Source organism: Sminthopsis crassicaudata, chromosome 5 (assembly GCF_048593235.1).
Source record: "Sminthopsis crassicaudata isolate SCR6 chromosome 5, ASM4859323v1, whole genome shotgun sequence".
Taxonomy (NCBI): Eukaryota; Metazoa; Chordata; class Mammalia; order Dasyuromorphia; family Dasyuridae; genus Sminthopsis; species Sminthopsis crassicaudata.
Genome location: NC_133621.1, coordinates 249707022 through 249731226, shown reverse-complemented (window position 1 = coordinate 249731226; position 24205 = coordinate 249707022). Strand labels below are relative to the sequence as shown.

Below are 24205 nucleotides of genomic sequence, written 5' to 3'. Positions count from 1 at the left end.
GTACCAAGGCTTTTTAATTTGATATAATCAAAATTTTCTGTTTTGTGATCAATAATCATCTCTAGTTCTTCTTTGGTCACAAATTCCTTCCTCCTCCACAAGTCTGAGAGGTAAACTATCCTATGTTACTCTAATTTATAATGTCTTTCTTTATGCCTAAATTATGTACCCATTTTGATCTTATCTTGGTGTCCGGTGTTAAATGTGGGTCCATGTCTAATTTCTGCCATACTAATTTCTAGTTTTCCTAGCAGTTTTTGTCAAATAGTGAATTCTTATCTCAAGAGTTGGGATCTTTGGGTTTGTCAAACACTAAATTGCTATAGTTATTGACTATTTTGTCCTGTGAACGTACCCCTATTCCACTGATCAACTAGTCAAATCTCTTAGCCAGTACCAAATGATTTTGGTGACTGCTGCTTTATAATATAGTTTTAGATCTGGTACAGCTAGGCCATCGTCATTTGATTTTTTTTTTTTTTCACTAATTCATTTTCATCTTTATTATATTCCCTTGACCTATCTAAGAGCACTTAATATTTTTCCAATTGGTTAAATCTGACTGTTTTTGTGGAAAGTACCAAATGGTTTTGGTGACTGCTGCTTTATAGTATAGTTTTAGATCTGGTACAGCTAGGCCACTTTCATTTGAGGTTTTTTTTTTTCCATTAATTCCCTTAAAATTCACGACCTTTTGTTCTTCAATATGAATTTTGTTATTTTTTCTAGGTCATTTAAATAGTTTCTTGGAAGTCTGATTGGTATAGCACTAAATAAATAGATTAGTTTGGGGAGTATTGTCATCTTTATTATATTCCCTTTACCTATCCAAGAGTACTTAATATTTTTCTGATTGGTTAGATCTATTTTTGTGGAAAGTATTTTATAATTTTGCTCATATTGTTCCTGACTTTCCCTTGGCAGATAAATTCTCAAATATTTTATAACTATCAACAGTTACTTTAAATGGAATTTCTCTTTGTATCTCTAACTGTTGGATTTTGTTAGTGATATATAAGAATACAGATGATTTAAATAGGTTTATTTTGTATCCTGCAACTTTGCTAAAGTTGTGGATTATTTCTAATAGCGTTTTAGGAGAATCTTTAGGGTTCTTCAAGTATACCATCACATCAAATGCAAAAAGTAATAATTTGGTTTCTTATTATCTACTCTAATTCCTTTAATCTCTTTCTCAACTCTTATTGCCAAAGCTAGCATTTCTAATACAATATTGAATAGTAACGGTGATAGTGGGTAACTTTGTTTCACTCTTGATCTTATTGAGAATGGTTCCATTTTATTCCCATTACATATGATACTTATTGATGGTTTTAAATAGATGCTACTGACTATTTTAAGGAAAAGTGCATTTATTCATACACTCTCAAGGGTTTTTTAATAGGAATGGATGTTGGATTTTATCAAATGCTTTTTCTGCATCTATTGAGATGATCATATGTTTTTTGTTAATTTGGTTATTGATATAGTCAGTTATGCTTATAGTTTTCCTAATGTGGAACCAGCCCTGCATTCCTGGTATAAATCCTACTCAGTCATGGTTTATTATCCTGGGGTTGATTTTCTGTAATCTTTTTGGTAATATTTTATTTAAGATTTTTTCATTAATATTCATTAGGGAGATTGGTCTATAATTTTCTTTGTTTTCAACCTACCTTGTTTAGGTATCAGTACCATGTCTGTGTCTTAAAAGAAATTTGGTAGGACTGCTTCATTCCCTATTTTTTCAAATAGTTTATATAACATTGGAGTTAATTTTTCTTTAAATGTTTGGTAGAATTCACATGTAAATCCATCTGGTCCTGGGGAGTGTTTCTTAGGGAGTTAATTACTAGCTTGTTCAATTTCTTTTTCTGAATTGGGACTATTTAAGCAATTTACTTCCTGCTCTGTTAATCTGGGAAGCCTATATTTTTGAAGGCAGTCATCCATTTCACTTAGGTTGTCAAATTCATTGGCATAAAGCTAGGAAAAATAACTCCTAATTATTGCTCTAATTCCCTCTTTGGTGAAAAGTTCTCCCTTTTCATTTTTAAGATTAACAATTTGATTTTCCTCTTTCCTTTTTTCTAATCAGATTTACAAAAGTTTTATCTATTTGGTTGGATTTTTCATAAAACCAACTCTTAGTTTTATTCATTAATTCAACAGTTCTTTTACTTTCAATTTTATCAATTTATCCTTTTAATTTTAGAATTTCAAGTTTAGCATTTGATTGGGAATTTTTAATTTTCTCTTTGTCTAGCTTTTTAGGCTGCAAGCCCAATTCATTAATCTTTTTCACTATTTTATTCAAGTAAGGTCTAAAAATGTAAAATTTCCTCTTATTTACCCCTTTGGCTGCATCCCACACATTTTGGCATGTTGCCTCATTGTCGTCACTCTTCATTCTTTAGGATGAGATTAGTTTCCAATTACTTTTTGGTCTATTTGCCCCTAGCTTTTTGTTGAATGTAATTTTTATTGTATTGTGATCTGAAAGGTCTGCATTTACTATTTCTGCCTTTCTCATTTAATTTTGAGGTCTTTTATTTCCTCATATATGGTCAATTTTTGTATAGATTCCATGAACTGCTAAAAATAAACTGTACTCCTTTCTGCCTCCATTTGGTTTTCTCCAAAGATCTTTTCTAATATTCTCTTTACCCCTTTAACTTCTTTCTTATGTGTTTTGTGGTTTAATTTATCTAATTCTTAGAGTAGGAAATGAGGAAATTAAACTATCACTTTTTGCAGATGACATGATGGTATACTTAGAGAACCCCAAAGACTCTGCTAAAAAGCTACTAGAAATAATTCAAAATTTCAGCAAAGTGGCAGGATACAAAATAAATCCACATAAATCCTCGGCATTTTTATATATCACTAACAAAATGCAACAGCAAGAGATACAAAGAGAAATTCCATTCCAAACAAATGTTGAGAGTATAAAATATTTGGGAATCCATCTACCAAAGAAAAGTCAGGAATTATATGAGAAAAATTACAAAACACTTGCCACAAAAATAAAATCAGATTTAAATAATTGGAAAGACATTCAGTGCTCTTGGATAGGCCAAGCGAATATAATAAAGATGACAATACTCCCCAAACTAATCTATTTATTTAGTGCTATACCAATCAGACTCCCAAGAAACTATTTTAATGACCTAGAAAAAATAACAACAAAATTCATATGGAAGAATAAAAGGTCAAGAATTGCAAGGGAACTAATGAAAAAAAACTCAGAGGAAGGTGGTCTAAGTGTACCTGATCTAAAGCTATATTATATAGCAGCAGTCACCAAAACCATTTGGTATTGGCTAAGAAATAGGCCGGTAGATCAGTGGAACAGATTAGATACAAAGGACAAAAAAGGGTACATCTATAGCAATCTAATCTTTGACAAACCCAAAGATTCCAACATTAGGGATAAAAATTCATTATTCGGAAAAAACTGTTGGGAAAACTGGAAATTAGTATGGCAGAAATTAGATATGGATCCACACTTAACACCATATACCAAGATAAGATCAAAATGGGTCCATGATTTAGGCATAAAGAGGGAGATAATAAATAGATTAGAGGAACAGAGGATAATCTACCTCTCAGACTTGTGGAGGAGGAAGGAATTTATGACCAGAGGAGAACTAGAGATCATTATTGATCACAAAATAGAAGATTTTGATTACATCAAACTAAAAAGTTTCTGTACAAATAATACTAATGCAAACAAGATTAGAAGGGAAGTAACAAATTGGGAAAATATTTTTAAAAACAAAGGTTCTGACAAAGGTCTCATTTCCAAAATATATAGAGAACTGACCATAATTTATAAGAAACCGAACCATTCTCCAATTGATAAATGGTCAAGGGATATGAACAGACAATTCTCAGAGGAAGAAATTGAAACTATATCCACTCACATGAAAGAGTGTTCCAAATCACTACTGATCAGAGAAATGCAAATTAAGACCACTCTGAGATACCACTACACACCTGTCAGATTGGCTAAGATGACAGGAACAAATAATGACAAATGTTGGAGGGGATGTGGGGAAATTGGGACACTAATACATTGCTGGTGGAGTTGTGAAAGAATCCAGCCATTCTGGAGAGCAATCTGGAATTATGCCCAAAAAGTTATCAAACTGTGCATACCCTTTGACCCAGCAGCGCTACTACTGGGATTATATCCCAAAGAAATACTAAAGAGCGGAAAGAGACATATATGTGCCAAAATGTTTGTGGCAGCTCTTTTTGTTGTAGCTAGAAACTGGAAGATGAATGGATGTCCATCAGTTGGAGAATGGTTGGGTAAATTGTGGTATATGAAGGTTATGGAATATTATTGCTCGGTAAGAAATGACCAGCAGGAGGAATATAGAGAGGCCTGGAGAGACTTAAATCAACTGATGCTGAGTGAAATGAGCAGAACCAGAAGATCACTGTACACTTCAACAACAATACTGTATGAGGATGTATTCTGATGGAAGTGGAAATCTTCAACATAAAGAAGATCCAACTCACTTCCAGTTGATCAATGATGGAGAGAGGTAGCTACACCCAGAGAAGAAACACTGGGAGGGGAATGAAAATTGTTAGCACTAATATCTGTCTTCCCAGGTTACATGTACCTTCGGATTCTAATGTTTATTGTGCAACAAGAAAATGATATTCGCACACATGTATTGTACCTAGACTATATTGTAACACATGTAAAATGTATGGTATTGCGTGTCGTCGGGGGGAGGGAATAGAGGGAGGGGGGGTAATTTGGAAAAATGAATACAAGGGATAATATTATAAAATATATATATATATATATATATATATATATATATATATATATATATATATATATATATATATATATAAAATTTAAAAAAAAAAAAAAAAAAAAAAAAAAAGATCACCTGGCAAGATATAGTACTAGACACTGAGGTCCTTTCTCAAGCTAAACTGCTGAGCATTCAAACTCTACTATAGAGAGTACAACTACAATAGACTGCCAGTGCTCACATATAGAGGTCAGAAGAAGGAAAACAAAGACACTCCGAAGGTCTCTCTGAAGAACTTTGGACTGGATTTATGACATGGGAAATATTGGAAAAGGAATATACCCAGCAAGAAATGTTGTGGTAACTCAAAAGAAAAATGAGATTCACAAATTTAGAGACATGAGCACTCCAAATGTTTATGTAGACTCTGTGCCCAAATTGGGGGAGTGCCTTCTGAAATTGTATTGGTCTGATCAGGCAGACACACTGTACCTTGACTCCAACACAGTGATGTTATTTTGTTCCTCTTCAAGGGCAAAGGATAACAAATCTATATACATACACAAAATTGTATTTGTTAAGTCCCCACAAATGGCTGAACTTTCACTTTTTATCTGGATGCTTACTTTGGATTCACATGATATTTATGTAGTATACAAAAATCAAAACCTTAATGGTATGACACTAAATTATTCCAAAGATTTTTAGATATTAGACATTCTATGTTTGCCCACAAAATTATATTATAGATTTATTTTGAATCCCTTTCCATAGTACATGCTAATATCAACTAATACTTAAACAAAAAATGAATCATTATCTACTTCCCCAAAAGAGAAAGTTCCCCATTACAACTTGATGTACATCATTCTTGTTAGCAATTTTAAGAGTAATTTTCTATTCTTTGTCTCTAATATAAATCATCAATATAGAGAAGTGAGGACTAGGCATGTAAATTTGAAAATAATCAGCAATTGAAATCATGCTTATAGATGAATCCCTTTATGAGATACATTAAAATATTGGTAAAGTTTACCCTGGACTACTGGATTTAAATTCATATAGAAATGAGGGACACCAAACAATACTTGAGGGATCCTTCAGGATTATAGATTGAAAATTCTTTTGTACTTCCTATCTATATTTGCTAAAGTGGGAAATGAAAGTTTTTTTGTGCAACCAGGAAATTATATTAACCCAAATGTTTATAAAAGACTGGGGGTCCTTTTACTCACTAATACAGAAACTAAGACATAATAAACTTTATGGTAGTTATATTCTACGATTTCCCAGAAGAAACATAGTGGGCCAAGGAGTGATACCCCAAGACTAAACCTTTTCTGTGTAATCCCAGAGTTTAGATTAGTCAAAATCCAACTCTGATGTCTGTGAGATCCACAAAATCCAACTCTGATGTCTGTGAGAGTACAAACACATTTTCTATCCTGCTGAAAAAGGTTTGAGAATGAGCCTGGTAATAAACTGAGCCTAAAGAAATGAATATTTTTCTTGTATTTAATAACTAATCATTGTATTAGGACAAAGGCTTTTACCGTTTTGTACTTTCTTACCCAGAACCCAACCACTGTGGGAAGTATCTCTTTACAACTTACCCAGGCCAAGCTATTAAAAGACAGTAAAAGAAATTCTAAAGGGTTAATGGGTGTATTCTTACTCATTGTGTTTGCTCAACACTAGAAAAATGTTGATTCTCCTTTTTGTCCAGACAGGAGATAAGGAAATTGATGTCTCTTTGATCAAGATTTGGGTGACCTAAGTCACATATCCCAAGGACCCTCATTTTAACATAGCTCACCTCCCATTGTATTAACCAATCAGAGGTGATTTTTACCCTTTAGAGTACCCAACTTTGAGTCTACCACCAGGGGTTTTTGGTTTAAGTGAGATAGCCAAATGACCATCCTTTTATTAATAAACATGCTGTTCTTATCAATAAAATGATTAAATTACCCAGAAATTATTGATGTGAATCCTAAGCTAATTTATTTTCAGGATTATAAATCCATCTTGTTTCTTTACTATAATTAGGTCAGTTTCCCAGACTGATCTGTTTGCATAGAACAATATCAAGCTGAAACTCTTGGCCCATTCAGTTTCTCACTGTCTAGAACTCCAATCTGTCTGGTTATAGCATCTTTAAAGACAGCCACAACCACCTTTTGAGATCTTGATTTGAGATCTTTAGACAGGTCTGGAATCTGATAAGCTAGGTGCATTGCACCTGGTTCCATTTTGGTTCTAATTTTATCTCCCCAAACTTTTCCCCGATTCCTCCCTTTACTCCCTAGATCCTGTTTCTGATCCCCTCAAACTTTAAATATTATATTCCCCAAAATGCAAATTGCTCATTCTGGATGACTGCCACACCTAGTTTTATTTGGCTTTAATCTGTGAAGCTATTTTTATTGTGCCACAACTCCCTTTTATTGTCCTGACTCAGTTTCCCTAATTGTCCTGACTCAGTTCCCTAAATTTTCCTGCCTTGATTTCCCTGAATTGTTCTGCCTCCATTCCTAATTGTTCTGCTCTGTCTTGCAACTATCCTTCTTCCTAATCCTCGTGATCCAGATAAGAAAGACCTATATTAGACATCATGACCCCAGATCTTCCCTACTTATCAGAATGTCTGGTGCCTCCACCTACTCTGTCAGAACTGGATTGATAGTCCATTCCACTCTCAGTGCTCTGACTCTGCCCCGCCCCCTTTGTCTACCCCCTGGTAGCTTGGAGCCACGTGCATATATATATGTCATTGAGAATTCATATTGGTTGTTGAATTTTTGGAGAAGATAGTCTCATTCAGCCCTGGGACCAAACCATGAATCCATTTGATCCCAGTAAATCTCTCCCTTTCAAATAAAATATTAAAAACTCTAATATCTATCTTGGTTCAGTTTCTCCAGCATTACATTTGGAGGTTTCCCAGTGAGATATTAGAAATGAAAGCAGAATTAGAGATTAAGAGACCTTCAGGTCTCTGCCTTGAGCCTCATGGCAGCTAAAGATCTGGGCTCTTTTGTTAGGTAGAGGTTTAGTCCTCTGGATTTCTTCAGAATCTCCAGGAAAGAGAGCAGTTTTCAATTGCACCCAAGGCCAATGGTGGACACCTCCTTTTTGACCACAGGAGAGTAAATCTGGGTGATTTAGGGCATAATCTAATCTGTTCTGTCTGTGCCAGCATCTGGATTCTCAGAATAATAATGCTTACGGGCAATTAAATTCTGATAATGATCATTCCAAGATGCTGCCATTCCCTGCTTCTGAATGATACATATCTGGTCTGATATGATTCTGAGCACCTTTTTGGTGCACTATCTAGTTATATGTGTTAAAAATTTTTTTTTTGTTTTATTTGTTTAATATTATAATTGTTCAGTCTATGTCTTGTGCGATTTGTGATCTGTATGACTTATCTGTCTTTTGTTGGTTAAAGAGCTGTGCTAAAGTTTTAAGAACAATGATGAAGAATTGGTTATTTCAATATGGCAACTGTGCTTAGTATAAAAATTGTTTGTGATGTCTAACTCCTTTACCTGTTGCACTGATCTGTAAGTAAAATGAATAGAAAAGCTTGACTTGAGTTGAGCTGGGCAGATAGGACCTCTGGAGGACAAAGGAGTTTATGCTAATTGCTGATTTAAACTTTAATGAAAGAGAAAAAAAATGTATACTTTTGGGCAGTTTTTAAATGGTGGGAAATAATTTTACGTTGCCTGTGCAGGCTAGATTTGGTTATCTTGAGTTTAACAATGGGTTTTTAAAGCAAAATTCTGTTAATTTGCCTGAAAAAGGTCACATGCCTCCAATTAGATAAAGTATGTTACCTTTTGAAACATATTGGGTAATTTGTTAACATAAATTATGCTTTAAATCCAGCTCTGCTGGACATGTGGGTTTATGGAGTCATTTAGCTATTCACTGTATTATGAATTTTAAAAAATTTTAAGGGAAAGGATAGGAGAATGAAGTTGATTTAAGAGAGTCAAGAAGGAAAATTTGCTTATGGAAAAGAAGTTAGGTGGGGTAGGGAGAAAAGGGATCTTTTGTCTTTAAAGATGAAGATTAAACTCCCCTTCCTTCCCTCCTCCCCCACTGCTTTCCGCTACTTTAGCAATGGAGCATATAGTAAGAAAGGTTGTTGGAAATTGGTTAAAGTATGTAGCAAGAGAGAAAGAGGAAATGTTGAGTAGAATTCGGGGAGTAGAAGAAATGCCACATGGAGTGGGGAGGAAGGATGGAAGGGAGGCCTTGGAAAGAACCTTGTCAAGATGTTATCTAATTCCCCTTCCTCATTTTTTATCAAGTTGCAGCCCTCTTGGCCCTCGCTGAAAAAAACTGTGAATTTTTTTTTTTTTTGTCCTCTTGATTTTTTAAAATAGCTTTTTATGTATAAGACATATGCATGGGTAATTTTTCAGCATTGACCCTTGCAAAACCTTCTATTCCAACTTTTCCCCTCCTTTCCCCCACCCCATCCCCCAGATGGCAGGTAAAGTATATGTTAAATACAAGTCCACCAACAATGCATCAATGTCCCAGTTTTCTCGAATCTCCTGCAACATTTATCATTATTTTTGTCTGTCCTCTTACCAATGTAACAGGTGTGTAGTGATATCTCAGAGTTGTCTTAATTTGCATTTTTCTCTGATCAATAGTGATTTGGAACACCCTTTCATATGAGTGAAATAGTTTCAATTTCATCATCTGAAAATTCTCTGTTCATATCCTTTGACCATTTATCAATTGGAAATCAATGTCTTGATTTCTTATAAATTAAGAGTCAATTCTCTTATGTATTTTGGAAATGAGGCCTTTATCAGAACCTTTAGCTGTAAAAATGTTTTTTCCCAGTGTATTGCTTCCCTTATAATCTTGGTTGCATTAGTTTTGTTTGTACCAAGGCTTTTTAATTTGATATAATCAAAATTTTCTGTTTTGTGATCAATAATCATCTCTAGTTCTTCTTTGGTCACAAATTCCTTCCTCCTCCACAAGTCTGAGAGGTAAACTATCCTATGTTACTCTAATTTATAATGTCTTTCTTTATGCCTAAATTATGTACCCATTTTGATCTTATCTTGGTGTCCGGTGTTAAATGTGGGTCCATGTCTAATTTCTGCCATACTAATTTCTAGTTTTCCTAGCAGTTTTTGTCAAATAGTGAATTCTTATCTCAAGAGTTGGGATCTTTGGGTTTGTCAAACACTAAATTGCTATAGTTATTGACTATTTTGTCCTGTGAACGTACCCCTATTCCACTGATCAACTAGTCAAATCTCTTAGCCAGTACCAAATGATTTTGGTGACTGCTGCTTTATAATATAGTTTTAGATCTGGTACAGCTAGGCCATCGTCATTTGATTTTTTTTTTTTTTCACTAATTCATTTTCATCTTTATTATATTCCCTTGACCTATCTAAGAGCACTTAATATTTTTCCAATTGGTTAAATCTGACTGTTTTTGTGGAAAGTACCAAATGGTTTTGGTGACTGCTGCTTTATAGTATAGTTTTAGATCTGGTACAGCTAGGCCACTTTCATTTGAGGTTTTTTTTTTTCCATTAATTCCCTTAAAATTCACGACCTTTTGTTCTTCAATATGAATTTTGTTATTTTTTCTAGGTCATTTAAATAGTTTCTTGGAAGTCTGATTGGTATAGCACTAAATAAATAGATTAGTTTGGGGAGTATTGTCATCTTTATTATATTCCCTTTACCTATCCAAGAGTACTTAATATTTTTCTGATTGGTTAGATCTATTTTTGTGGAAAGTATTTTATAATTTTGCTCATATTGTTCCTGACTTTCCCTTGGCAGATAAATTCTCAAATATTTTATAACTATCAACAGTTACTTTAAATGGAATTTCTCTTTGTATCTCTAACTGTTGGATTTTGTTAGTGATATATAAGAATACAGATGATTTAAATAGGTTTATTTTGTATCCTGCAACTTTGCTAAAGTTGTGGATTATTTCTAATAGCGTTTTAGGAGAATCTTTAGGGTTCTTCAAGTATACCATCACATCAAATGCAAAAAGTAATAATTTGGTTTCTTATTATCTACTCTAATTCCTTTAATCTCTTTCTCAACTCTTATTGCCAAAGCTAGCATTTCTAATACAATATTGAATAGTAACGGTGATAGTGGGTAACTTTGTTTCACTCTTGATCTTATTGAGAATGGTTCCATTTTATTCCCATTACATATGATACTTATTGATGGTTTTAAATAGATGCTACTGACTATTTTAAGGAAAAGTGCATTTATTCATACACTCTCAAGGGTTTTTTAATAGGAATGGATGTTGGATTTTATCAAATGCTTTTTCTGCATCTATTGAGATGATCATATGTTTTTTGTTAATTTGGTTATTGATATAGTCAGTTATGCTTATAGTTTTCCTAATGTGGAACCAGCCCTGCATTCCTGGTATAAATCCTACTCAGTCATGGTTTATTATCCTGGGGTTGATTTTCTGTAATCTTTTTGGTAATATTTTATTTAAGATTTTTTCATTAATATTCATTAGGGAGATTGGTCTATAATTTTCTTTGTTTTCAACCTACCTTGTTTAGGTATCAGTACCATGTCTGTGTCTTAAAAGAAATTTGGTAGGACTGCTTCATTCCCTATTTTTTCAAATAGTTTATATAACATTGGAGTTAATTTTTCTTTAAATGTTTGGTAGAATTCACATGTAAATCCATCTGGTCCTGGGGAGTGTTTCTTAGGGAGTTAATTACTAGCTTGTTCAATTTCTTTTTCTGAATTGGGACTATTTAAGCAATTTACTTCCTGCTCTGTTAATCTGGGAAGCCTATATTTTTGAAGGCAGTCATCCATTTCACTTAGGTTGTCAAATTCATTGGCATAAAGCTAGGAAAAATAACTCCTAATTATTGCTCTAATTCCCTCTTTGGTGAAAAGTTCTCCCTTTTCATTTTTAAGATTAACAATTTGATTTTCCTCTTTCCTTTTTTCTAATCAGATTTACAAAAGTTTTATCTATTTGGTTGGATTTTTCATAAAACCAACTCTTAGTTTTATTCATTAATTCAACAGTTCTTTTACTTTCAATTTTATCAATTTATCCTTTTAATTTTAGAATTTCAAGTTTAGCATTTGATTGGGAATTTTTAATTTTCTCTTTGTCTAGCTTTTTAGGCTGCAAGCCCAATTCATTAATCTTTTTCACTATTTTATTCAAGTAAGGTCTAAAAATGTAAAATTTCCTCTTATTTACCCCTTTGGCTGCATCCCACACATTTTGGCATGTTGCCTCATTGTCGTCACTCTTCATTCTTTAGGATGAGATTAGTTTCCAATTACTTTTTGGTCTATTTGCCCCTAGCTTTTTGTTGAATGTAATTTTTATTGTATTGTGATCTGAAAGGTCTGCATTTACTATTTCTGCCTTTCTCATTTAATTTTGAGGTCTTTTATTTCCTCATATATGGTCAATTTTTGTATAGATTCCATGAACTGCTAAAAATAAACTGTACTCCTTTCTGCCTCCATTTGGTTTTCTCCAAAGATCTTTTCTAATATTCTCTTTACCCCTTTAACTTCTTTCTTATGTGTTTTGTGGTTTAATTTATCTAATTCTTAGAGTAGGAAATGAGGAAATTAAACTATCACTTTTTGCAGATGACATGATGGTATACTTAGAGAACCCCAAAGACTCTGCTAAAAAGCTACTAGAAATAATTCAAAATTTCAGCAAAGTGGCAGGATACAAAATAAATCCACATAAATCCTCGGCATTTTTATATATCACTAACAAAATGCAACAGCAAGAGATACAAAGAGAAATTCCATTCCAAACAAATGTTGAGAGTATAAAATATTTGGGAATCCATCTACCAAAGAAAAGTCAGGAATTATATGAGAAAAATTACAAAACACTTGCCACAAAAATAAAATCAGATTTAAATAATTGGAAAGACATTCAGTGCTCTTGGATAGGCCAAGCGAATATAATAAAGATGACAATACTCCCCAAACTAATCTATTTATTTAGTGCTATACCAATCAGACTCCCAAGAAACTATTTTAATGACCTAGAAAAAATAACAACAAAATTCATATGGAAGAATAAAAGGTCAAGAATTGCAAGGGAACTAATGAAAAAAAACTCAGAGGAAGGTGGTCTAAGTGTACCTGATCTAAAGCTATATTATATAGCAGCAGTCACCAAAACCATTTGGTATTGGCTAAGAAATAGGCCGGTAGATCAGTGGAACAGATTAGATACAAAGGACAAAAAAGGGTACATCTATAGCAATCTAATCTTTGACAAACCCAAAGATTCCAACATTAGGGATAAAAATTCATTATTCGGAAAAAACTGTTGGGAAAACTGGAAATTAGTATGGCAGAAATTAGATATGGATCCACACTTAACACCATATACCAAGATAAGATCAAAATGGGTCCATGATTTAGGCATAAAGAGGGAGATAATAAATAGATTAGAGGAACAGAGGATAATCTACCTCTCAGACTTGTGGAGGAGGAAGGAATTTATGACCAGAGGAGAACTAGAGATCATTATTGATCACAAAATAGAAGATTTTGATTACATCAAACTAAAAAGTTTCTGTACAAATAATACTAATGCAAACAAGATTAGAAGGGAAGTAACAAATTGGGAAAATATTTTTAAAAACAAAGGTTCTGACAAAGGTCTCATTTCCAAAATATATAGAGAACTGACCATAATTTATAAGAAACCGAACCATTCTCCAATTGATAAATGGTCAAGGGATATGAACAGACAATTCTCAGAGGAAGAAATTGAAACTATATCCACTCACATGAAAGAGTGTTCCAAATCACTACTGATCAGAGAAATGCAAATTAAGACCACTCTGAGATACCACTACACACCTGTCAGATTGGCTAAGATGACAGGAACAAATAATGACAAATGTTGGAGGGGATGTGGGGAAATTGGGACACTAATACATTGCTGGTGGAGTTGTGAAAGAATCCAGCCATTCTGGAGAGCAATCTGGAATTATGCCCAAAAAGTTATCAAACTGTGCATACCCTTTGACCCAGCAGCGCTACTACTGGGATTATATCCCAAAGAAATACTAAAGAGCGGAAAGAGACATATATGTGCCAAAATGTTTGTGGCAGCTCTTTTTGTTGTAGCTAGAAACTGGAAGATGAATGGATGTCCATCAGTTGGAGAATGGTTGGGTAAATTGTGGTATATGAAAGTTATGGAATATTATTGCTCGGTAAGAAATGACCAGCAGGAGGAATACAGAGAGGGTTGGAGAGACTTAAATCAACTGATGCTGAGTGAAATGAGCAGAACCAGAAGATCACTGTATACTTCAACAACAATACTGTATGAGGATGTATTCTGATGGAAGTGGAAATCTTCAACATAAAGAAGATCCAACTCACTTCCAGTTGATCAATGATGGACAGAGGTAGCTACACCCAGAGAAGAAACACTGGGAGGGGAATGTAAATTGTTAGCACTACAATCTGTCTGCCCAGGTTGCATGTACCTTCGGATTCTAATGTTTATTGTGCAACAAGAAAATGATATTCACACACATGTATTGTACTTAGACTATATTGTAACACATGTAAAATGTATGGTATTGCCTGTCGTCAGGGGGAGGGAATAGAGGGAGGGGGGGTAATTTGGAAAAATGAATACAAGGGATAATATTATAAAATATATATATATATATAATAAAAAAAAATTTATCTAATTCTGAGAGTGCAAGGTTAAGATCTCTCACTATTATTGTTTTGCTGTCTATTTCTTCTTGCAACTGTCTTATCTTCTCCTTTAGGAAGGTAGATGCTATACCATTTGGTATACATGTTTAGTATTGATATTGCTTCATTGTCTATGCAACCCTTTAGCAAGATATAATTTCCTTATCTCTTTTAATTAGATCAATTTTTGTGTTTTCTTGATCTGATATAAGGATGACTATCCCTGCTTTTTTTACTTCACCTGAAGCATAATAGATTCTGCACCAGTTTTTTACCTTTACTCTGTTTGTTATCTCCCTGCTTTAAATGTGTTTCCTGTAAACAACTTATTGTAGGATTCTGGCTTCTGATCCAGTCTATCTATCTATCTCTGGGAGGTTCATCCCATTCACATTTATGGTTAGAACTACAAATTCTGTATATCCTGCCATCTTATTATCCCCAGATTATGCTTTTCTTTTATCCTCTTATCCCTCTTATCCCTCTCCCCAGCATCCAACTCATAGGCACCACTTGCCTCATACAGCTCTTCCTCTTTAGATTCCTTCCCACCCCTTTGAATCCCTTCCCTTTTCTTATACCTTTCCCTTATTACTCTTTTTCTTTTCCCTTTTCCTCTCTCATTTTTTAATGGGGTGAGAGAAGGTTCTCTGTAAACCAAAAAAGTCTAATATTTTCTCTTTCAGCCAGTTCTGACAAGAGTAAGATTCACACAATGTTCCTCCCTCTCCCTAAATTCCCTCAGATATGATAGGTTTCCTTTGCCTTTTTGTGGGATATAATTTCCCTATTTTTATCTTCCCTTTCCCCTTCTTCTGATTCTATCTCCTTTCAACTTTTACTTCCCTTTTTTTGTATTATAACAGTAAAATCAAATTATACACATGCTCCTTACATGTGCTCATAACAGAAATACAGTTCTCAAGAGTTCTATCTTTTATGCTTCTCTTGAGTCCTATATTTGGAGGTCAAATTTTTTTGTTTAGCTCTGTTTTTTTTCATTAGGAATAAATGGAATTCACCTGTTTCATTGAATGCCCATCTTCTTCCCAGGAAGAAAATGCTCAGCTTAAATAGGTAATTTATTTTTGGCTGCATTCCTAGTTCTTTTGCCTTTCAGAATATCAGATTTCATGCCCTTCGATCCTTTAAAGTGAAAGCAGCTTGATCCTGAGTGATCTTTATTGTGGCTCCTTGGTATGTGAATTGTTTGTTTATTTATTTGTTTGTTTGTTTGTTTTTCTGGCTGCTTGTAATATTTTTTCCTTAGTCTGATAGTTCTGAAATTTAGCCATAATATTCCTTGGAGTTTTTACTTTGGGGTCTCTTTCAGAAGGTGTTTGATGAATTCTTTCAATGCCTATTTTATCTTCTGATTCTATTATATCTTGGCAGTTCTCTTTGATGATTTTCTGTAAAATAGTGTCTAGGCTCTTTTTTTTTTCATCATAATTTTCAGGAAGTCCAATAATGCTTATATTTTCTCTCCTAGATCTATTTTCCAGGTCTGTTGTTTTTCCAAATAGATCAATATTTTTTTTTCTATTTTTTCATTTTTTTGGTTTTGCTTGACTGATTCTTGATGTCTCAATGAATCATTCATTTCTATTCAGTTCTGATTTTTAATGAGCTATTTTCTTCACTAGCTTTTAAAAGTTTCTTTTTCTATGTCCAATTGAGTTTCTAAACGAGTTGTTTTGCTCTATGGAATTTTTTTCTCATATCACTATTTTTTTTTTTTTTTTTTACTGAGTTATTTTCTTTTTCTAATTCACAAATCCTACTTTCCTGGGAGTTCTTTATCTTTTCTAATTCAGAAATTCTGACAAATTATGATTTTAAAGGATAGGCCTACTTTTAAGTTAATTGACTATTTGTTTCTTTAGATGCATAATTATTTCTTTGGTTAAGGAACATGGTTATAAATGAGATCCATAATTTGGTAGGGCTATTTCTAAAAGTTTAATTGATATTTTTAAGAATCTTTCAGATTTTTTAATGTGGCATTTGGATATTCTGTATAGGATATTCTATATAAGTTAAATTCAGTATATTGTGTCATTCTGAAATCATTTAAAAGACTTCTGAAAATAGTTTTTTCCTTTGTCCTTTTGAAAATGTTTCTGTTATGAACAATATGCAATTTTGAATTTTTTATATGTATTGGGCATTTTTAAAGGAAAATGATTTGTATAATGTACACCTTATATATCTGTGTACAAAAGATGTGAACTTACTGGGACAAATTTCTTACTGTTATCAATACAAGATCATGGTAAATACATATTTAGTCTTTACCTGAAACTTTGATTAATGGAATTTGTTATGGGATGTAAAATTGGGTTTGGAGTTAATATTATTTGGGTGTTTTAAAACTCCATTGGGACAATTAGTGGAGTAGAACTGGGTTAAGGCTATTTTATCCTGTATGTGCTGAAGGTTGAGTTTTGATTGCTTATGTTATAGTTATGTTATAACATTTTTTCCTCCTGTGATTGATTTCTATGAGCAGAGCAATAGCCAATAAGAACTATTAATACAATTCAATTATGTCATACCTTGCTGTTTCCAATCTGGTTATATGTAATAATTATATCCTAAATACTTAGGCAAATGTGTATTTACTCTGGTCATCTATCTGTTACTGGATATTTATGTCTGTGGATATTCAGGTATTTTAAAGGTTTCTAAATAATGAGAGGACAATTAGTCCTTCACAGTGGTCTGTGAAACACAATTGCCATTTTATTTATTGGGACTATAGCTGACAGCCATTTGCCTGTCCTGTGAGACAAGCATGTCTCCTTACATGAGAAGCTGCTGGCCATACTGACCTTTTCACATTTTGTAGCAGATTGTTCTAACCTTTATATGTTAGAGTATGTTTTTTGTTTGTTTGCTTGCTTTAGATTTTAGTCAAGTTACAGGTATATTGAACTGCTTCTGGGACTGGGATCAGCCCACTGGAAGTTCTGATTGTTGTCAGAAACCATACCACACCCATCTCCCTGCTTAGACTAAGAGCCCAATTATCAGCAAAAGCAGTTTTGAATGAGGCTTCTCCCCCTACTGCTGATGGACTGATGTGGGAATTTGGGAATGCTGGATGAATGACTATTAAACCCTGACTGTGTCATCTATTACTATGTGTTTAAGATTTGGGATGTGTTAGGTTCTTACTAAGTGCTAATGAGATAATGAGATATTTGTTTTTTACTAAGTGCTAAATCGGTACTTGACAATTTTCTAGTTCCGGCCTTTCCTGGTAGTTTGACTTGTGAATTCCTGGGGAAGAGCTTTCTTGCTTGGGAGGAGCAAGTTCATTGGTTGAAGTGGTTCTTCCCAGAAGCCCTTGCAGTATCCCACGCCCATTCTCTGGGAGGATAAAGAGGGCAGCACTCCAAAAATAGACAGTCTCTGCTTTAGACTAGGCTTGACGCGGCTCTCTGCAGGAAGGGAAGTCTCTTCTCTGGACGACAGTTAACGGCAACTGTCTGGAGACAATGGTTCTCTACAGGAAGAAGAATCTGTCCGAGTTGACACAGCAGATCTCCTCCCAGAGAGCAATCGGCAGCTTCTGGAGACAACAGCACGTTACAAGAGGGAATTTCCTCACTTGGGAATTCCATATACCAATGAACTTGCTCCTCCCAAGCAAGAAAGCTCTTCCCCAGGAATTCACAAGTCAAACTACCAGGAAAGGTAGGAACTAGAAAATTGTCAAGTACCGATTTAGCACTTAGTAAAAACCCAATATCTCATTATCTCATTAGCACTTAGTAAGAACCTAACAGGGATGAAACTATTTTACTGTGTGTTTTAAGATTTGGGATGGAAATTGTTAAATTTTTGTAACTACTGCTGTTACATGTTTGTGGGATTTTTAGGAAACCTTACTGTACTAGTCTGATATGTATAAGAATTTTAATTCATTCTTGGAATTTATATGTGGGATGATTATTTGATAATTCTTTTCTGTGAGAAAAAAAGGGAGGAAAGATAGTAAATTGGGGAAACTGGTGGATTTTTCTCCATACCTGAAAGAATGGGAACCCCTAGTTCCTATTCACTTTGCCTTAGGCACTTCTACCCCACCCCCTATCTCACCAGTTCAGACTGAATTGCAAGTCCTTCCAAGCAGTCCTTTAAACTTCACTGGACTAGGATTGCTGGTTGTGCTTTAGCTTTGAAACCCTTTATTCTGTTGAAACTGCCCTGGCAGACTCAAGTTTTTGGGCCTATTTTTAAAGAAAATCTCCAAGACACAGAATCTGTCTTGGGACTGGCAATCTGATTTGTTTCTCTAGTCCTGTAACCCATTAGTATTTCAGCATTCTCAATGGATCTTGCAGTTTGATATCAGGCCTCTAAAAGTTTGGATAACTGCCTTGATGGTCTAACTGTGTATCCTCTTGATAACTCTGCTCAGAAATCCGGATCCTTTTCTGTTTCCTTGTAGCAGGGTTTCCAGTCTTTCTGGTTCTCCCAGGAGGGAATGGATACAGCCACTTTCGGTCCCATTTTTCCCCCTGGAGTCTATCAGACAGAGATGTACTCTGCCTTTCCTGCCTCCCTTAGCACTGAAACCCTCCTGACCAACAGATCTAATTCACAATGAATTATCCATCTCAAACTGGATTCTCTGGCTGATATGGTGCTCCAACTGCAGAGGATCTGACATGCTAGCAACAGGGAGCCTTTGTACTGCTGTTAACTCTGGGGTTGTCAGGGAGAGACTTGTCCTTACCATAAGTCCTTACATTTTTTGAGTTTTATTTTGGTTTATTTGCCTCACATAGGATTGGTCAGGAAGATAATTCAATGATTTGAATATTCAGAAGAGAGAGTGTGGAATGGTGTGCCACAGTTCTCTTTTATTGTCCTGACTCAGTTTCCTAAATTGTCCTGTCTCAGTTCCTAATTGTTCTGCTCAATCCTGCAACACCACTCCTCACTCCTAATCATCATGATCCAGATAAGGAGAAAGACCTTCTATCTTAAACATCATAACCCCAGATCTTCCCTATTTATCAGAATGTCTGGAGTCTCCCCTCATTCTGTCTTTGCTCTTCTTGATACCAACTTATCAGAATGTCTGGTGCCTCCCCCTACTCTGTCAGAATTGGATTGATAGTTTATTCCACTCTCAGTGCTCTGACTCTGCCCCTGCGTCTGTCTGCCCCTGGTGGCTTGGAGCCATGTGCATATATATGTCATTGAAAACTCATATTGGCTGCTGGATTCTTGGAGGTGATAGTCTCAGTCAGCCTTGAGACCAGACCATGAATCCATTTTTGGTCCCAGTAAATCTCTCCCTTTCAAATAAAATATTAAAAACTCTCTAATCTCTATCTTTTCTCCATTATTACATTTTCACATAAATAGCAAACCTTTCTAAGTTGTGATGGATGCCTAACTTGATTTTTTTCGGGTTGATTGAATTGTAACTCAATCTCCATAATATTATTTTTATATAATATTTTATAACTATACTCTCCCAAATTTATTGCTCTCCCAAGTCTGTTTCATATTACCTCTTCTGGTATCTATTTTGCCACTTCATTCTGTCTCCTGAATATATTTAATTGCCACATTAATTATGAAGAGGCATATCATGAGTAGATTAATCAACTAGTAATGGAATTTTTTTGCCCATGGCAACCCATTGAAAAAAAATATAATATATATAAAACCATAGTCCTATGTGCAGTATGTAAACCACTGAATTCTCAGTCAGGAAGATCTGTGTTTCAGTCTTACTTTAGAAACATAAGCTATATGACCCTGTGCCAGTTTGACTTTACTTTCCCTCAGTTTCCTCTTCTGTAAAGTAGAGATAGTAATAACTTTGCAAATCTTAAGTGATCTATAAATGCTATTTGTATATTTATATATGATATTTTGCAATGATGGCCATAGAGTTGGTGGGAAAGGATATGGAGGGGTGAAGGCCGGGTAAGAATCATATCCTTTTTGGATTTTGAATTTTGGGAACTCTATTTGTACAATGACAAATGAGAGGACAATTATTGGAGAAACTAAATTCTATGAATTCTTGCTATCAACAAAACTGGGAAAAGGAAGAAAGTTGCAGATCAATGGAAGAATGGCCCTCAAGCATTTCTTACAGAGACCAAAAAAAGAGGAAAAAAAAAGAATTAGTCGAGTAGATCTAGTCCTATCAATGTGGATTTTGAGTTTACTCCCTTTCCTTGCCAAGAAGAAACTCAACCAGCAATTATCAGGCATAACCAAGACTAGACTTTGTATAGTATGACTTTTTACCTTTTTTTTTTTTTTTTTTTTTAATCAATCTCCATTGTCTATCCCTCAAACTTTTGGGCATCTTTAGACTACTTTTGAGATATTGATTAGCATATCTTTAGACAGATCAGGGACATGGTCTGCCAGGTACATTCTATCTGATCACTTTCTCTGAACTACCAAATTCTTTCCTGATATTTCCCCTTCGCCCCTGAGAAAACTCCAAGTTTATATTTCCCCTATTAAAGATTTCCCCATATAAAAGATATGAAGATCGTAAGTCCTTTTCAGAACTAAGATCACTATGAGGTATTTTCTCTCTCTCCCTCTTCATAGTGCCTTAAGGCCTTTTAATGTCATCTTTCTCCTTACTATATAGCTAACTCTGGTTAATCTGCCAAACTCCTCTATGGATTTAGTCAGCTAGGCAATGGCATATTCAGATCTCACAGCATATTCCAAAATCTTACCAAAATTGGTAGCCCTATTGCTCTTCCATATCTATTTTGTATTTACAACTCCTGGTGTTTTTTATCTCTTTTTTTCCCTAAGTAACCTCCTAAATAACCTACCTTTTAGCAAAGAAAATGACCATTATTAATATGTCACATTTGAATTCGGAATTGCTACCTTTGAGCTCATCATTATGTCCCAGAACAACAAGAAACATTATCTAATGTGACATTTGGTCTTCAAATATTACAATACTAATGATAAGTGCTTGTAAAAGACTATCATTAAAATAACTGCAGCTTAAGTATCAATGCAGGTTGCTGAGGATTAAGTAGCAAAGAAATTGGATTAAGAACTTTCTATAGCAAGCTATCAAACACTCTAGATATTTTATGATTTCAATGCAAAGATGTGAAGAGGTAAGAAAGGGAGATATTATTGAAATGGCAGTTATTTTTAAGTTGGCTTGATAGATGTACACTGTTAGACCATCCATCCATGGAGAAAAAATCAGAATTTATGATAAATGAGAAGAAAGTATAATAATATTGAGAAAAAAGATATAGCATACAATCAAGATTACTGGTCAATTATTTAAACATACTATTTTTTATTAAAGGTTTTTATTTTGCAAAACACATGCATATTCATGTTGAAGATTCCTTCAACTTAACCTTGCAAAACCTTTTGTTCCAATTTCCCTTCCTTTCCCCCACTACCTCCCCAAGATAGCAAGTAGTCCAATATATATTAAACATGGTAGAAATATATGTTAAATCCAATAAATGCATACATATTTATACAATTATCTTGCATGAGAAAAATCAAATTAAACTGGAAAAATGAGAAAGAAAATAAAATGCAAGCAAACAAGAGTGAAAATGCTATGTTGTGAAGCACACTCAGTTCCCACGGTCCTTTCTCTGGGTGTAGATGGCTCTCTTCATCACAAGATTATTGGAACTGATCTGAATCATCTCATTGTTGAAGAGAGTCACTAAACATACTCTTGAAAAAAATTTTAAGTTCTGGGAAAAAAAAATATATATATATATAATAGTTGTTGCAAAATAACTGTGATGATTACAATTAGATTATGGGAGTGGAAGGGGGAAGAGTAAACAACCCACCTAAGGAAGATACCTGTGATACTTTGATATAATGGAAAGAATAGTAGATTTATAATCAGGAATCCTGGGCATGAATATTTAGATGACACTATTTGTGCAACCTTGGGAGGAGTCAGTGTCCTCATTTTAAAATGAAGAAGCTGGATTAATAGGGGAAATTAAAAATTCTTTTCTATTATAGATACTATCATACAGTGTGATGCAATAGACAAAATGCTAGATTTGGACCTGGTGGAGCCAAGTTTGAATTGGGGTTCTATAATTTATTGCTTGTGTGATTTTTTTGATAAAGGCTTCACTCTCAGCCTTGAACACATCTGAAAAAAAAATTATACTAAAATGATCTTGAAGGTTTTTCCAGCTTAAAGTTTATGAAATTATTGTTTCTCTTCAGGCTTTGGTTACCTCATTTGTAAAATGAAGCTGAGAATATTATACTACCCACCTCACAGGTTTGTTTTGAAGTTCAAACAAAATAAATCATAGAATCCTAGATAAATGTTAGCTATGATTAATTATTATGATCCCATCTGGATTCTTTCTCACCATGTATCTCATGTTTCCAGAAGCCGGTGATATATTCGTCCTCACATCATTGTGGCTGTTGACACAATCCTCGATAAATTTGGGATCCGTGATGAGTGGGACTTGGTACTGCAGATCAGAGGATGGTAGAGTGACCATAATATGGTTCAAGATCAGGGCCCATAGCCAGGGAAGTCTCTGATCCAATATCATGGCTAGCAATTTGGGTTGGGAATTGGGTATTTGAGATCTTGGACCAAGTTTGGAACATCTCCATAAACTCCAACAGCTACTAACGGCTAACTACCGGCATTCTGTCCCGCCCTGACCACGCCCTAATCCCGCCCCTCACATCATCCATCCCATTTCCACTATCTGACTCCATCTCAGCCAGACTTTGCTAGGCTCTGCCCATTATCGGCCTCATCTCTGGGTTTTATGGTTCCGGCTCCCTTCAGTTGGTTCCAGATTCAGCACTCTTGTGCTTGAATTTGAGCTTTGTTCATTGTATCTAAAATTGAAATCCAACTTCTGGTTGTTTCTTCAGTTATTCTTTTATAGTTCTCGCCCAATACCTACTTCATCTCCACGCCTCCCATTTCCTTAAGGTCTTGTGCACTCCCTATACTCCCTACTCCCAAATCCCCACCCTTGAACCTCCGGGGCTCTACAGAAAATGATTTCGGAGGTGATGCAGTTTGACAGAATGATTAAGGACTGAGCTGGGTAGAAGCTGAAACCCCAACACAAAGCCCTGGGGAGAAAAAGAATAAAAATAACACTACAATATTAGCTAGGTCGTATATAAACATTTAAAGGTTTGCAAAACACATTTGGTATCACAGTTAATTATACGAAATCTGTAAGGTAAGTGCTTTTGCATCATTTTATGGCAAAGGAAACAAATTGAGAGAAGTTAAATGAGTTGCCCAGAGTCATACAGCTAGTAATTATGTGGGACAGCATTTGAATTTGGACTTCCTGAATGACAATTAGAACAGCAGTAACTCAAGTCTTAATAACATGTGAGGTAGTATAGGGAAATAGGTTCAAAAATTGTTTTGCTCCATTTCCTAGTTGAATGGAACAAACAGAAATTTCAAATTCCATTTCAGATATTTATTAATGATATGACATTGGCAATTCATTTAATCTCTCTGTGCTTCTATATAATGCAAGGGTTGGACTAAATGGTGTTGGAAGTCTCATTAAGTTCTTAATCTGTGGTCCTGTGACATGGGTTCAGATTCTCCACCTGTCTACTGATAAACAATTAAGCAT

The 24205-nt window shown here is 34.6% G+C and overlaps 1 protein-coding gene across 1 annotated transcript in view; it reads right to left on the bottom strand.

Annotated features, from left to right (window-relative positions):
- Positions 1–23251, bottom strand: part of LOC141544516 (GLIPR1-like protein 1) — an 81115-nt gene extending 57864 nt beyond the window's left edge. The window contains exon 1 of the mRNA XM_074270789.1: positions 22946–23251. Coding sequence (XP_074126890.1) covers positions 22946–23137 — 192 coding nt within the window. The 5' untranslated portion in view covers positions 23138–23251. The remainder of the gene's footprint in view (positions 1–22945) is intronic.
- Between the last annotated feature and the right edge of the window lie 954 nt (positions 23252–24205).